The 17,588-nt window shown below is 40.2% G+C and overlaps 1 protein-coding gene across 3 annotated transcripts in view; it reads right to left on the minus strand.

Moving 5' to 3' along the window:
• Window positions 1-17,588, minus strand: part of VSIG4 (V-set and immunoglobulin domain containing 4) — an 88,678-nt gene that overhangs the window by 34,753 nt on the left and 36,337 nt on the right. Inside the window, exons 7-8 of one of the 3 annotated variants that reach the window (XM_015080507.3) lie at window positions 15,980-16,001; window positions 14,279-15,642 (exon numbers count right to left, since the gene is read on the minus strand). The exons of the other annotated variants lie outside the window; for them this stretch is intronic. Coding sequence (XP_014935993.2) covers window positions 15,390-15,642; window positions 15,980-16,001 — 275 coding nt within the window. The 3' untranslated portion in view covers window positions 14,279-15,389. Of the gene's footprint in view, window positions 1-14,278; window positions 15,643-15,979; window positions 16,002-17,588 lie in introns of those variants that run through there. 3 annotated transcript variants of the gene reach the window in all.

Genomic DNA, 17,588 nt, shown 5'->3' on the forward strand with positions numbered 1-17,588 from the left:
CAGTAGGCCAGAGAAGTGGACATAATATGTAGTTAGATCTAAAACATATATATATATTTTATTTTCAGAGACAGATGGCATCAGCTTCACATTACAGAAAACAGCAGCAGATCACCCTACAAGTCCCATAGAGTCTTGGGTTCATGCTCAGGTCCAGCCTCAAGAGCCCATGGAGTGACAGCTACCCATAGTATCCTAAAACAGGTCCAAAGAAATTCCCAGCCACATGAAAAAAGTCATCACTCACATTTGTATTATTTTACAGTCTAAAAAGCTTTCTTCACATGTTAGGTAAAGATTTATATAAATGTGTGTGTGTATGTAAATATACATATGTATTTATGTTTAATATGTTTACAATAAAAGTATATATAATTATATAATAAATAATAAATATATAACATAATTAAATATGATATAAATAACATTAATGCTTAATATGTATGTTAAAGAATCCAAGGCCCAGAGAATTTTAATTAGTCTGGATCATTCTTTGGATCTTAATTTTAGACAGTTTTGAAGAAAGACTTAAACTCTCATATCAGATTATATTCACTATTGCTTTCTCTCATAACACCCTATATTTATATTCCATAACACATTTTTATTGTGAGATTGTTTGTTGAGTGCCTCTTTCCCTTGTTAGGACATAAGTTCCAAGAGGGCAAGGTCCTAGTCATATTATCTTTGGTATCTTTATTGCTCATACCATTTGGGAAATTTATGAATGGGGGAAAAGGGCTCTTAAAGACCAACTAGTCTACCACTCTTATAAAGAAGAGTAAAGAAGGGACTTGCCCAAGGTCATACAACAAGGCATGGCATAGCTGGGCCTGAAACTCGGGTTTTCTTATATTCTCTGTCTACATCTTTTTAAAATGAATCTTCAATTCTGGTTAATTTCAGGCCCCAGGTTATCAGGAACCAGGGGAAGGGAAGGCCATGGAATTCAGTATTTAGATGTCACCTTATTTTCAGGCCTGTGCAACAGGAAGAATTATTTTTCATCAATAAATATTTATTGAACACATACTATAAATAAGGCACATTTCTAGTCATTAGCTATATTGTTGTGAATAAGATAAAATTGCCTTCCTACAGCTTGGTAGAGCACCAACAATAAATAAAAATATAAAATGCTAGAAGCAAAGTCAAAAGGCAAATGATAAAGTAATGGAAATATTTGAATTCTTATACAAAAGGAAAATTTCTCTAATATATAAAGAACCCTGAAAATCAATTTAGAAAAAAAATTCAGCAACTTAATAAAAAAATTAGGCATAATAGACATGGTTCTTTCTCTCATAGAGCTTGTAATCTAGTGGAATAACCCCTTTTTCTCTAAGACTGAAGGAGTGGCTTGCCTGCAGGGTTTAAAGGAACCAAAGCAAATGTTGAACTCTTGAGTAGTCCCTTAAATGCCTTTTTAGGGGCATGGTTAAAAGTCTGAACCCCAACTCTGCCACTTACTAAATATGTGACTTTGAGGGAAATTGTTTAATGTCTTTGGGTTTCAGTGACCTCATTTTTGAGATGGGAATGATGCTTATTTCTACAGGATTGTTGCAAAGAATGAGTTATGTAATAGATACGAGCATTCTTAAGAACAACAACAACAACAAAAAAAAACACAGATTTTTTTTTTTTGCCCTTCCATTTCTCACTTGTTATTCTTCCTAGGACTGAGAATAGAAGAGCAGTGCCCTTTACTGTGGCAACATGTAGCTTTTTGTTTTTTCTTTGTTTGTATTATCTGTTTTTTTTTTTTACCTTGTATTATCTCGTATTGACAGAAGTTCTGAGGTATATCACTTTCCTGAAATCCCATGAGGTACCTATTTCTTAACTCAATTTTGAAATGGGGAAATGGATAGTTAGAAATATTAGTAATTTCCACAAGTCCCTAAAACTGCAAAGTAGTAAGTTGAAATTCAAATCCAGGTCTTTGAACTCCAAGCTCAATGCTTTTGCCACTCACTATAGCACAAGACCTCACGTGACAACCTGGGATACGTGCCACCAGTCAAAAACCAGCTTTGAGCATCTCTGATATTTTTGTTTCCCACCCAATACAGTTGTGACATTCTTTAACAGTAAGAGACATTTGGTCATCTACATTATAGCATCTACTTTTGAGATAGAAAAGTTCAGGTTATATGTTGGAGATTCTGAGCTACCTATTGCCATACAAATTGTGATGGTTGAAACTCTTTAGATAAGCCTATAGAAACTGACATATGCAAATATAGGACCAGAACATTAAGGAAGAGTGTCATGGTAACTAACCCTAGAGAGAAGTATGTAGGAATTGACTGCCTTCTAAATCAATGTTAAACCAAGTTCTAGCATCCTAGTTCTAGAAGATGTTGAGCTGTGGTGTAAGCTCAAGGGTTTGGCCTAAATTCTCTCCCCGCCCCCCAACAATACACTGTGTTTGCTATTCCCTTCATCAGAGGAAACACTAGGAAGATGAAAAGAGTCTGTGTATGTCAAATCAAAGACAGTAGGGATATGCACCCCATTCTGAATTAGAAAATATATATTTTTTAAAAATGCAGTTTTGTTCTTTCCAAATATATGTGACAGCTTATCACAAGTTAGTTTATCCTTCTTCCCTTCCCATTCAAAACTGTTGCCTAGGGATTTTTCCCTTAGGTGGACCATTGTAGAAAATAGATGGGGATGGTTGTCAAGGGCACTTAAGTTATTTATCTCATAGATAGAAACTTCTGAGTGAATTTGAAAGTAAAGTACAGGGAGTTAAGAGTGGAGCCAGTTTGATTTTCTAAGTCTTTATCTAACTCTCTTGGACTCCTATCTTATTTACTTCATTCATTCTTTATATCTAAGAAGCTAAACAAATGTCATCTTCAGCTCAGCATTTCTAATGATCATAAATTGGAAATTGAGTTCTTTTCTGCCTAAAATTGCCCTTGTAGACTGTGAAGATAACTGGCCTGAATTTCATATTTGTTAGTCAGAACCATATTATATATTTTTGTTGATTGCTTCAAAATCCCTACCCTTCATAAATTGTTTCATTACATTTCAATCCTGTCTCTGCTATTTACTAGCTCTTCAACTTTAGGCAAGTGACAGCTCTTCATCTGTCAAAGGGAGATAATCATAATATCTCCCTCATAAGGTCATTGTGAGGAAATTACATAAAATAATACACGTAAAGGGCTTGAAACAGTGCCTGTTACTTGGTAAGTTCACAATATGTATTCATTACTATTTTTTATGATTTTTATTTATTTTTAATTTGAGAAAGAGAGAATCCCAAGCAGGCTGTATGCTCAGCATAGTTCCCAATGTGGGGCTTGATCCCATGACCCTGGGATCATGACCTCAGCTGAAATCAAGAGTCAGACGTTCAACCAACTGAGCCACCCAGGCACCCCTATTTATTATTATTATTATTATTATTATTGTTATTATTATTATTATTCAAATTTAATCTCTTTGTAGCTCCAATGTCTTTGCCTGGTTTCTCCCAGAACACATTTAGTGTGTTGGATAGGACTTTGGGCTTCAATTATTCTAGTACATCTGTAGATACTCATAGATTTTCTTAGATTAATATTTACCTTGTTGCATAAGTGGTTCCTCAATTTACACAAGGTCACCATGTTCTTCCTTATCTCTACACTTTTATTCATGTTTTCTCCTCTGCCTGAAAGACTTTTCTGACTAGTGATCTTATTATTCTTTAATGACCTTTTAAAACTGCCTCTTCTGTGAAGTTTCTTGTCCAACTAGTTGGAATTAACTTTTCTTTCCTTGATCTTAACTTAAAAATTCCTTGTCTTGGTGATTAAAGGGCACTGCATCTGTACCTTCCCTGGCTATTCATGACTCATTGGGTAAATTTCAAACCCTCCACATAATATACAAGACCTTTCCCACTTTGGCACCCTGCTTACCTCTCCTACTACCATTCTTTGAGCTATTCTTTCCTTTGCTCACTCAATTCGAGGCCACATGAGCCTCCTTATTTTCCTGGAATAGAACACATTCTTTTGCATATCAGAACCTTTACACCTGCTTTTTCCTTTGCTTGGAATGACATTTCACCAATTATTTACTTAGTTCACTTCTCATTTTTCAGACAGCCTTCAAAGGTTACTTCTTGTGAGAGGCTTCCTTCATCTATCCAAGCCTGGTAGATTGTGTTATATGTTCTCCCAGCCTTCTGTGCTTTCCTCTTTCTTGTCATATTTACCCATAACTGTTTGTTTAATAGCTACTTTCCACTACACTGCAAGTGTCAAGAAGGCAAGAATTGTACGTGTCTTGTTCATCTACGTATCCTGAGTGCCTTGCACCATGCCTGATACTTAGAAATCATTCAACATATATTTGTTGAATAAAAATAATCTATTTAAACCTCATTGTAGAGATGGAAATATGGAGGCCCATAGAGGGAGAGGGATTTACTCAAGGTCACACAGAAAATCAGTGACAGAGAAGAAACTATAGGCCAGGACTCCTAAACTCTGGTGAAGTGCTCTTTGACATCCATGCACTCTACTATAGTACTTGTTACTTATACATGCTTATGTATCAGTCTGGCTCATAGACTAGGCTGTGAATTCCTTGAGGGCAGGGACCACATCTTCTACATGTGCTGTCCAATTAGCTACTTGCTATATGTGCCAATTGAACACTGGGAAACATGGCTAGTCCAAATTGTCTAATTGTGTAAAATGCACACTACATTTCAAAGCATGTAAAATATCTCATTAATACATTTTTACATTGCTTACAGGTTAAGATAACATTTTAGATGCATTGGGTTAAATAAAATATATTATCAAAATTATTTTCACCTATTTATCTTTCAAATTTTAATGTAGCTATTAGAAAAAATTGTAGCTCACATTACATTATATTAGATATATATTACTGGTCTGTTATATATTTATTTTTTCTCCTTGGTACCAAGCATAGAGCTATGTAGTCAGTAAGTGCTCAACACACCATTGTTGAATAAAGTTGAACTGTTGTTGGTAGGTTAATTGCTGCCACCTCTCTTGTCAATGTCACTGGGCTTGTGTGGAACATCACAGTAAATCTTTTGTCCCCAGGCCCAGGTGTACATGAAGTTTTTCAGTCCTGGCTTGGAGGTGCCTTATAAATATCTTCAGCCTTTAGTTCCCTTTCAGAGGAAGCCCCATTGCAATCATGTGCACAGCAATCACCAGGGTTAAGGTGGATTGTGTAGACACTGGCCTCTTGCACAGGAAGTGGCCTCAGCTTTGCAATTGTTCTTGGGGACTTTTCTTGACAGGTTTCCAACAGGAAGTTGGGGGTAAGTGAACAGAGAGAGAAACTGGAAGTTAAAGGGAGGCCTTCTCAGTTTCTTCATGGAGGTGAGGCAAGCTAAAGAGTGTGGGCAACTTGGGCTATGGGGATTCCTTCTTTTGCTAATTCACTGATAAATTCATTTATTCAATTTGCAGTTCCTGGGAAACTATTTCATGTCTGACCCTGTGAAGAAAATAACGGACCAAACATGGTTCTTACTTTGGGCTGTTCTTGGTCTCCTGGAAGAGACAGACACATAAGGTAGTATGAAAAGGTTTTGGACACTAGAGGCAAGCAAAGCAGGGATCAATTATTTTCACTGGGAGAAGACTAGTCAGAGAAGTCTTTTCAGAGACAATGAGCATCATTATTTTCTCTCTCCATCTTTTGACATCTAGCTAAAATACTACTTTTCTAAGAGCCACCTTCTTGCCCCTGCCCTGGAACAATTACACCTTTCTTACCCACTCTTCTGATAGCACTTGTACCTTTGTCAAATTACTTATACTGAAGAAATACATGGTTCCTTGGATGCATGCCTGTCCAAAAATCCCTCAATATGATGTGATGGCTGAGGCTCAGACAGGCTGTGCCTGATTTTTTAAAGGCATATAGTCAATGAGTTATAGAGGTGGGTCTATAACTCAAGGGCTAAAACCTACAGTCCAAAGCAAAAGACTCTGACCTAAAATTCAGTTTTTCTTTCCATTCCAGTACTGAGTCCAGTGTGGGACTCCAGCACAGACTAACAGCTATCCCTACCCAACGCCCTTCTCTCTCATCCTCCTTCATAGACTTAGCCAAGTCAAAAAGCATCCAAAATGAGAGAACTATGTATCTTTTGGTTGCACAACAGACTTAAAGGAAAGCTCCCTTTGTGCTGTTGCTGCAAAGTTGGCCCTTCCCAGCATGCTTTGTGCTTGTGTGGTAAAGAGGAACTCCAAGAATCCCAATGCCTTTGCTCTAATTCAGGTCTTCTGCATAGATGGCATGATATTCAGGTCTTCCTGGCTTCTAATGTTCTCTTCCATGGACATAGTGCGTGGCTCCAAGGGGCCACTATTAATTACTACTTTATGTAAAGACATTGTTTCCAGAAGGCCCGTGTTAAAAAACAAAACAAAACAAAACAAAACAAAACAAAACACAGTAGAATACTTTAACTGATAGGTGAGGAAAAAAAGAGTGGGCAGCTGAACTTAATCTCTGTGGAGTGAGTAGAAAGGAGGGAGCCCCTCCCTTGGAAAGTGCCCACAGGACAACCTTGACTCCACCCCAAGCTTTAGTCAGAAATCAAAAATAAAAAGGAACTGAATATTTCTAGAAGCCATATCTGGGGAAATTGGTCTCAAGGACTAGCCAATAAATTATTCTGGTAGAAAGGAGTTTCTGCAGAATAGTGTAACTGCAAGTGAATCTCTATCCCAAGCTGTGCCTACAGCCTCTAAGCCCTGCTACCACAAGTACACAGTGAGGGGAGGGCAGGGATAGAGAAGTTTATAAAGAAACCAGGGAGTATTTGAATATTGAGCCACTAAGATCATCTAATCCAGCTTTTGTTGTTTAAATGGAAAACTCAAGCTAGGGGGGGAAACACAGCTGACAAACCTAGGACTGGGGCACAAGAGCCCTGGCTCCAAGCATGTGGTCTTTTCTCTTGAACTTGAATTTATAAAACTGGATGTAGCTTGGATAGATTATTCAACAGGGCTTGAGCATGGTCCAGGGTACTACTTCTGCTATGTAGACTAAGGACTGGGACTTGAGCACTGCAATCATTGAAGGCAATCACAAGTATTCCCTAAAAGAATTGAAAAAAAAATTGCCTCTCTCTTCTTCAATACCATCAGGATTCATGATGTAGAATACTGCATAATGGGAATCAAGTGTCTTCCAAACTGTGAATGGGGACTGCCCAAAGATTGCAAACATGTGGCACCAAGAGGTCACTCAATTTCTTCTCACACTTTTCATGTCCTTCATGAAGCCTGAAAGTCACAATTGAACTTAAGGATCTGGCACCATATTTTTCTTCTCAAGGTCAACTACTTTTTTCTCTCCTTGTAGCCAGTGTGTGAGAGTAGAAAAAGCCTAACTTTGGAGCCAGAAAGACCTGAGTGGAAATTATATCTTCTCCATTATTTCTTAGTTTTGTGTTCATAGGTAAGTCACTTTACTTTTATGTGCCTCACTTTCTTCACATATAAATAAGGATAATGATAATACATACCATACCAAAGGGTTGATGATTAAATAAGATAACACATGTAAAGCACATAATTTTATTATTAATAGAAGTGAATTTCTTTCTTCCCTTCCTTCTTTAAGGCCCTTCATGCCAAAATGTGATCTGTGGTCAGAGCTGTGCCAGCAGGGCCAGCTTTATAGGCATGTGACCTGTAAAGTTTTTCAGGTCCCCATACTTAGAAATACCTCACACTTGGCTTAATGTTCTTCTTCTTCTTCTTCTTCTTCTTCTTCTTCTTCTTCCTCTTCTTCTTTATTTTTGGAAAAGTTTATTTGTTTTGGGAGAGAGAGAGTGGGGAAGGGGCAGAAAGAGAGAGAATTCCAAGCTGCCCTGTCAGTGAGGAGCCCGATGCTGGGCTCAAACTCATTAACCATGAGATCATGACCTAAGCCTAAGTCAGATGCTTAATTGACTGAGCCACCCAGGTGCTCTGGCATACTATTCTGCTGTCACCATTCTGAAATCTTTTTTTTTTTTTACAGGAGCCCCCCCCCCCATTTTCATTTTCCACTAGGCCCTGCAAATTATGTAGCTGTAGCAGGTGAGAAGCTGTGCCAGGGGAAGTAAAAAAGGTGTTTCAGGACCTGAAGACATTCTGACAGAGTGAGAGAACACATGCTTTGAAGTTGATAGAAGTGGATTTAAATTACATATATACCACTAATTTGCTTTTTGATATCAGACATTTTCTTTCATCCCTCAGATCTGTTTCTCAATTTTGACAATGTAGATTTTCATTTGATAATGTCTCAGCTCTGACATTCCTCATTAACTCATTAACCCATTCCTCATTAACTCTAGGGAAAACTCTGACCCATAGGTAGAGCCTAGGGCAGCCAGAGGCTTTCTGCTTCAACTCTCTGCAGCTTGGAGAACCATTGTCTGTAGGATGTCAGCTACAAATGGGCTGGGGGGTGCATGGCAGTGGGAACTGTTGCTGCAGTAATGGACCCTTTCACAATAGCACTGTTTTGTCATTTTTCACCCAGATTTCCGTTGGTTAACCTCAGCCTTAACTTCCTCATTTATGTTTCCTCTTGAAGACATCAATGACCCTTCAAAACACACGACGTTCCTGCCCCAGGCAAAAAGCCCAGTTACCTCTGGCCACTGCAGTTTGGCTCATCATCATGGAAACTTTGCCTCCTCCAAGACCAAGACACCACTCCAGTAACAGGTATAATATCCATTTTCCCTCCCTGCTTGGATTCCCAAGCTGGGGGAGGTCCAAAGGTGGCTTGGACCTACCTACCCTATTCTCTTTGGACTCTCCTCAGGGATTCTGAGTGAAGGGTGGGTGAGAAGAAGGTTCCCATTGGTTTTCTATCTTGAAAATTCTAATGGTGAGAAGGAAAGATAACATTTCTTCCTCAAAAACATTGTTTATGAGCTAGCCACTTGGAAATGGAGTGTTCTTTGGAATCATGGGTCAGGAAATTTGAATAGCAGTCTTGAATTTGCCATTTACGCACTATGTATCTTTGATAAGTCCTCTCACCTTTCTAGAACACATTTTTGGCCTCTTATGCAAAGAAAAGGAAGGGAAATATTAGACGAATAGTGTCTAGAGGCTCATTTAGTTTTTATATCCCTTATTTTTATGGTTGTCGACCCTCTGTTGAGAAAGATATAAGAGAGATGCTGAATAAATATATCTGGGTGGGGCTGAATGAGGGGATTAAACCATGCCGAAAAAAATCCAGACTGCTTCCAGTATGAGGAGGTCCAACTGGTTCAGAAGCAGGATACATCCTGCTGCTTGTTGTGTTAGCCCTGCTAGGGTAGATTAGGGGCAAATGATTTTATTTTGTGTAGTATGACACACTAAGAGAAGAGCTTTCAGAGTTCCTTAATACCTCTATGTCGATATTCACATTTTCTTCCCATGGGTTTGGCAAGCCTTTCTCAATTTGAACCTGTTTTTCTTATATACACTCATTTGGAGAGGCATGCACTAGAACATCAAGAGTGGGAATAAAACCTATCTGGTTTCAGCTCAGCCACTGACTCCTTCCATTAATATTGAGGTGACATGGTCTATAAGGCTCTTCAATTTCGAGTATACTAAGAAGGAATATTTAGCCACTTCATATTTCTCTCTCTCTCTTTCTCTCTCTCTCTGATGAAGTCAGAAAGAGGTTTCACGAGGCTACAGGCACCTCCAGTTTATCCAGGTCTTCTCACGGGAGCCGGTAGCCAATGAGGGTAATGATAGAGCTTTCTGGACATGAGTCCAGTTCTGTCTTGCCACCGTGAATGCAAGCTCTATTAATCAACTTTCTTGGCTGGCCTCCACCCACAACTCCAGGGACTGAGCCACAGTGCCTATTAGCTCCTATATGGGAAGCTCTGAAAAGCTGAGAAAACTTTCCTAACAATTCTGCCAGGTAAGTCTTCTTATTCCCATTTCCAAAGAAGACAACTGAAGCTCAAAGAAAGATTTTCCCAATGCCATGATTGGCTAGTTGGTACTCAAGGCAGCATTAGAATCCAAATTTGTCTGATTTTTCCCACTATACTCTGTATGGTGACCAAGATTGTTGCTTTTGCTGCTCTGGGTGGCTTGGGATGAATTGACTGGTATGGGAAATAAGGGGATGGAGAAAATTGTTTATAGACTTATATTTAAAGTCACTCTTATATTTCAAATTGGAGAAGCATGGCATCCCCTCATCCACACCTATTAAACTAAAGGAAATAATATTAAAAAAATATTGTTGTTCCTAAAAGACAAGTCCTTCTGCCTTGTCTTAGCTCAAATAGGGCCTTCTGGCCTCATGGGGTACTTTTCTATTCCTGACAATCTTGTAATGTTTGCCACTTGTCATACCAGTATTTAATATGAGCCAGCTAATTTCTCACAGATCAACTGCCACAGCTGGAAAGTTGAAGCATTTGACACAGACAACCTGGATTTTTTTTTTTTTTATCAACAAGATCTGGGTGTTGCCAAGGGAATTACTCTGTAAATTCCAGACATGACCATGTTCCTAACAGCTTTCTTATTTCCCTAATGGTTGTGGATTGAAAGATACCAATGCCTCACTGCCACATCTACTGCTTGTCTTTTGCCATCATTGTTGACGTGTCTCCCTTTTCCTGGAGAGAGAGAGATATACAGAGCAGAGAGCTAAAAGAAACAATGAGGAAAGCTGAAAGGCACAATGAGGTGATATAAGGCATAACCCTAAACTATGAACAACTTGTATAACCTGCAGCTACTTTCTTCTTCAATATTAACCTTCATTTCCTCATTTATAATATGAGTGGGTAAGACTAGATGATGTTTCGTTTATAGCTTCCATTTGTGAGTCCTGATGGGACAAGGAGGTCCATGTTAGGCAAGGCTGAAGCCATACAACAGTCCTGTTTCATCTGGCCTGATCCTGTTAAATCAATTGTCACTGGCCCTTGCTTTCCTTCTCAATAGCACAACCACCATTTTTTGAATATCAAATACTGAACTAAAGGCTTTGCATACATTAACTCATGCCATTCTCACAATAACTTATTATGTAGGTATTCAAACCCATTTTGTGGATGTGGAAAACTGTAGCTCAGAGAGACGAGATAATTTATCTGAGGTTTCCCAGCTACTTAGTGACAGTCAAAATTTAAGCCCATGTTTAACCTCAAAGTCTATGTTCATACCCACAAGACTGTGGGACATTGGAAAGTGAGTGGGGGGGCTCATGGATACTAATCTGGGGCCTAGTCTTTTCCTGAGGTCAGAGAAGCAGGACAATGACCAAATTCTCTCCCTTATGCATATAGGAGCCAACTGAAGCTTGGAACTCCAAGGAATGCTAAAGCTATAGCCCGAGGACCTCTGGGTGAGCACTGGGGCCTCATCTGCAGTCCCAGCTGGGCTTCCCTTAAGGATCCATCTTCTGGTTGGGAGACTTATGCCTGTTTTTGCTCACTTCCTTATTCTGATGTTTCTGCTAGTCCTTAGCCTTTGAAGTTTCTCTGGGGCTCAGGGTGTGACTCCTTTTTCTTTCATTCCCTCCAGGGCCATATCTCCCAGGAAGATCTTGCCTCCTCACTGAAGCTCCTGGCCTGGCCTCCTGCAGTGCCACACTCCGTGTATTTGACAAGCTGAGTTGGACACTCCATGTGGTAGAGTGTCAGTTTGTCAAATACCCCAAGTGCGGCATATGCCTAACAGCTCCAAGCCAGGGCAGTTGGGATACAACAATCAAATTGCCAGCTGAATACAAGATCACTCTCCAAACACAAACTAAACTTTCACAAGTTATTTTCAGTGACTTGAGGGAACTGAAGCATTGTATCTGAGGGTGCCAGGGGAAAAGTGAGGCAACTCTTGAAGCCACAGATCTGGAATGTTTCTATACACATTGTCAGAGCCCAAGCAGGACATAATGGTCTTGAAAAGGTATATGGAATCCAGGGATGGAAGTGCTCTTTGATTTGTATTTTTTTTCTTCACATTCCTCTTACAGTCTCCTAGAAAGGACACCAGAATTCTCACACAAGCTTCATGATAGGGCTTAGAAACCCACTTTCCTGACACTCAGCCTTGGCTTCTAGACACACTTTGACCTTATCTTTCTCTTCTTCTTCATGTCTTTTCTCCTTCTGGTAATACTTTATCTATTTTTTTCTGCCTACTCAATTATTTCTCATACTTCTGGCTCAGAAAAATTCCAGTCTCTCGAAGGACTTTTGAAAGTCAACCTACACTTTTTTTCTTCTTCATTTGAAGAACACACCTTGCCTTAGCCCTTGTATGTACCCATTTCTTCTATTGTCCAATGGCACCTCTTGAATTATTAATAAACTTTTGCAGTGGATATTTTTAATTCCCCCCATGAAATTGTGAGGAAAATACTGTTTTCTTGAATTGCTGTCTACCCTTTCTATCCCTACATCCAGTAGCTCTGCTTGCAGAAAATAATACATCTTTACTGATTGACTTTCTACTAGACTATTATCCTTGGATTTGGGTCAAGATGCTATTCAGAAATTTGTGAAAAAAATTAAACTGTGGTCACCATAATGCTATAGGATATGTGAGGTAATAATCAACATTGAGGGATTTTCCTCCTGAGAAATAGGGTCAAGGACTGAAATGGAAAAGCAAAAACATATGCTCAAAGGACAAATATGTTTTGAAATTATTTGGTAACTCAAAGTTATACAGGTGTTTTATTGCAGAATTTTCAGTGTCTTTAATTTTCTAATGTTGCATTGGAAATCTCAAGTAGAAAGATTTACAGAATGAAGCATTTTTTATTCCTGTCTAATTGTGGATTCCCCCCCCCCCCCCAGGGCCATCTCTTGGTCAGAATCTGGGAAAATGCCCTAGAGGGACTCCATATCTTTTGTCTCTCTTTTGGAGATCTGCTTTTTTTTTTTTTCTCTTCCAGCTTTCCCTGAATGGCTATCTGCCTAAGACAAATTCTGTTATCATCCCATGTTTGTTTAGCCTATCCTACAGTTTTGAGATAACCCTGTACCTATGACTCTCTTACTGACTTGTCTTGTATGGAAAAAAAAATATTAGTTTTGGGGCAAAGATGATTCCTACTGCAATGAATATATGATCCTAACAATTCACAGGCCTGTTTTCTGGTCTCTCCTCTACCACTGACTTGATGTATGTGATTTTATACTGTCATGTCCCTCTCTAGGATGTATTTCCTCATATGTAATATGGGAGAATTAAAATTAATAATTTCCAAGATTTCTAAGATAAGAGACTTTGAGATATCCTTTGGAATTCATAGCTTCTATGGGAGTAGCAGGGGAGTGTTCCTGGGTTTGGGAATCCTTTTATTAATTTACTTTGCTTGTGTTTTTAATTTTTTAAAACTTTTTTCAATGTTTATTTTTGATAGAGAGTGAGAGCAAGCTGGGGAGGAGCAGAGAGAGAGGGAGATAAAATCTGAAGCAGACTCCGTGCTGTCAGCACAAAGTCTGACATGGGGCTTAAGCCCACAAAACTGTAAGATTGTGCTAAGCCAAAGTTGGACACTCAACTGACTGAGCCACCCAGGCACCCCATTACATTTATTTTTATTTTAGAGAGAGAAATAACATTCACAAGCGGGGGAGAGGGGAAGAGGTAAAGAGACAGAGAGAGAGAGAGAGAGAGAGAAACTCAAACAGGTTCCATTCTCAGCAAGGACACCGACTTGGGGCTCAATCCTACAATTCTGGGACCATGACCTGAGCTGAAATCAAGAGTTGGGTGCTCAACTGACTGAGCCACCCAGGCACCACTGAGGATCTTTTTATTAACTGACATGCAATTAGGATTGTCTTCCTAACTCCAATCATTTATTTCTCTAAGGGTAGTAGGAAGAGAATAATGGCTTTTTTTCTGAGCCTAAGGGTCTGGAAACAGCTGTTTCATGAAGGAAGCTGAGGTTTCCACTGGGTGGGTCCCTGTTTCAGAGGCTTGTAAGCATGATGGGGAAGAATAAGTTGCTCCTTTCACCAGCTATGTGAAGCCGGCATATGAGGATGAAGAAAATCCTGAGGTTTTGACCATGGACTTGGCAGGTTGATGGTGGTGAAGCAAAGGAATAATTCTTGTTCACTTCTGTGTACTATTTTGACTTCTGTAATCATCCCAAAAGAGAGAATCTCCTGGTGAAACCTGAGCTGACCTTGGGCTGCATTAGAACCCAAAGTGTCAAAAACAGCTTCCATGAAGAGCAAAGAAGTTTATTTGACATGAATTACATGAAGAAAAGGAAGAAGTGCTGAGTCAACCTAGAACAGGTCCTCATAGAAGAGATTGAAATAAAGGTGTATGCATGCGTTCACACATACAAATTGTCAAACACATGCATGCATGTAGGCATGAGCGCGCACGCGCGCGCGCACACACACACACACACACACTCCTAGTTCTCATTTGTGCTTGAGGAAAAATATTTATTTGCTTGGACCCCCACATTGTAAGAAGACCAGAGTATAGGGATGACTTATGGTGAAGACAACTACTGCAAAGATTTCAGGATTCCAGGAGGTAGAAATCTTTGAGGGTGGTGTATTCATACTTTGGAAATAAATGGAGCCTTTCATCTCTGCTCCACAGTCCCCTGAAACAGAAGAGGGGGTCCCTCATTTTCAGGTTTCCAATTGACTTAAGAGAGTCATCCAAATGGAGTTGGCAGGATAACAAGGAAGGGAATGGAAGATAGTTGAATACGAATTTGCCAAATATTCATTGTGTCCCAGATGGGCCCACATCTGAAGTAAAGTAAAGATGGTATGTGTGGGAAAGAGAAAGAAAAAAAAAAAAGAAAAGGTACTATTCATAATTCCAAGTCCCCAAACATAACCAGTCTCATTTTAATCACTTGATAGGTACTTGAGAGAAGACCAATATAACCAAGGTTGCTATCATGATTTGATATTTATTGAGCACCAAAAGAATACCAGAGCACTAGACTCACAGCTCAGGAGCAAAACTTAACCCTAGCTTGTTACACAAAAAGGTATCTGGCCCTGAAGAAAGGGAAGTGATCCTGGACACAACCGATCCCCCAAGCAGGCAAAGCTGCATTTCCCTCTGGTCTTCTGGTGGCAAGAGACCAAAGCTGTGTGGTGTCTGGAAGCATGATGACCACGTCTTAGTGCTATCGGAACTTCCCTCTGGTGTTTGAAGAGAAGAAGCAGAAGGGATAATAGAAGGATCTAAGACATGACCCAGCAGCAGGCTTGCTTGAAGTGCATATAACTTCTTGGGCAAAGCCAGTCACTCTTAGAACTTCAGTGATGAAAGACCCATTGGGCTATCCAGGAATGGGAGTAGCAGGGAGGATGGCTGTGCAGAATTCAGGGGCTGACTAGGCAATTATGTCAGCAGACCATGGCCTACCAGGTGCTTTTTGGTGGTCAAAAGCTCATAATCTGGAGGAACTGTGTGCAGCAAGCGAGAATAGTCACCATTGATCTGGGCGATGATCTGGTGCTCCTGGCCCAAGCAGGGATCGTCAGAGTAGTCATTGCCCGGAGTCTGGGAAGATGGCTCTTCACTGGAGCAGTCACTTGTGAAAATAGCCACTCTCCAGGTTTCACCAGAATTGCTGTCCTCCGTGGAATGTGCCCTGTGGCCCAAGATCCCACCACACATAAAAAGGGGCTTGAAGCTGGGACTCTAGTTTCCCACACTTCTGCCCCAATTCTTGCCAACTGACCCTTAGGCTCTTGTTACTAAGAGATTCTGGGAACAGGAGCTGGTGAGCCTGGATTATTCCATGTCATCAGTGGGCCAAGAAAGAACCTCCGGAGGTGCTTCAGAGGGGGAAGAAAGCTATTCCCTGACCCTGAAGGTCTCTGGGCTTAGATTTGGGTTTGTGCCAACCTCTCTTTCCTCCATGCCAGTGACAAACAGAATGAGGGCAGGGAAGGGGTCAGAAGATGGAAAAGCAGAGGTAATCTTACCTGGCCACTTCATAGACGTGCTCTAGAAAAGAAGAAATCAAGTCAGAAGTCTCCATGGGGAGTGGACAAGGGCCAAACATGGACACTAGTTACCAAAGAATGATGGAAGGAGAGACAAAAAGAGATATCTCCATTGGGAGGTATTGGGAAGATAAACTGAAACACAGGGATACAGATTTCTCAGAGAAAGGAAGAGTAAGTACACTTTGTTACTATCCTCTTTGGTATACTCTGGTTCAGGACATTGGGCTGGAACAGTTGCTTGGTGTGGTAGAGGAAGGAACACTGGAGCTGGACCCACTCTCAACCCAGAAATCTTGCCAAAGATCCCCAGGGAATTTTTGTGAAAACTTGGCCAGGCCAGGGCCCAGGCAGAAGGGGCTAAATTAGCCTCTCAGTCACCATGGCCTAAGCCATTTCCAAATGCACTCATCTCCACTCTGCACGCAGAAAAAAATCCTGAAGTAGGTCAACATTTCCCCCTAGTGTCTGTGGAGGAGAACTATCTGCAGTCCGTGCAGGCTTAAAGGCTCTATAACCTGATACAAACATGGATGTTTCTTGGTACTTCCCTCTAGGAGTTTATAAACTTTCAAGAATGCAACTGGGAATGCATGCATTCAAACACAAGAAAGAAAACAGAGCATGCCACAGGTCCTCTGCTTTGTGATACAGCCCTGTGTTTCCATGTCTTACCTGCCCCACTGGCCTGATAGCTCCCATACCACAGGTGTTATCTATTTCATTTTTTATATGTCCACACTTTGGCACATAGTATTCACATGTTAAATTGAATTAATGGCCTAAGGCTATCTCCATTATAGAGAGATAAAAATAGAAATTCTGGGAAGGCAATCATGAGAAGGCAATCCAGAAGGGAAAAAGCATAGAGGCATTAGGTGTGTGTGGCGTATTTGCCTATTTGAGCCCAGTGATTGGAAATGAAATTAAGGAGTGATGGGGGTCAAGAAAATAGGCTAAAGCCACATCAGAGAGGGCCTTGAATGGAATTCAAATTTTTACTTCTATTCCCGGGCCATGAACAGCCCTATAAGGCTTTTGTGTGGGAAACAGCCTAATATGTTTACAGTTTACACCTAATCTCATTGAGACTATGATGAATGTTGTTTTCACTGGGATTTGTGGCTACTTGAGTTATCTCTACTTCCAAGTTCAGCCTCATGGGTCATAGCCACCCTGACTGGCCAAGACCTGAGCTTATACTTAAGATCCAGGAGAAGGAAATACTCAGGTTACCTTCTCCTCTTTGGCTGCAGAAACTCATGGTGGAAACTAGGCTACTTGGGAATAGAAGCTTCTATGGAGAAAAAGACACACTAATGTTAGGCAAAATGGCCAGTGCAGCAGGCATTGAGGTGTAACTAGATTTTACTTAGAAATCAACATCCAAATTCCCTTTTTACTCCTCTGTTGGCTCACAGTTATTAAATGGCCCTGACAACTGCACCTCCATGATGTCATCCATTTATTTTTTAAAAAAAAAAATTGCTGATTTTAGTTCCTTTGGAAGGCCTAGAGAAAAACATTCCAAATTCCTTAGCCTGTTATTTAAGATACTCTGTTATCAATAATAAAATTTCCTCTTCTC

The sequence above is a fragment of the Acinonyx jubatus genome, chromosome X (assembly GCF_027475565.1).
Source record: "Acinonyx jubatus isolate Ajub_Pintada_27869175 chromosome X, VMU_Ajub_asm_v1.0, whole genome shotgun sequence".
In the NCBI taxonomy this organism is placed as follows: domain Eukaryota; kingdom Metazoa; phylum Chordata; class Mammalia; order Carnivora; family Felidae; genus Acinonyx; species Acinonyx jubatus.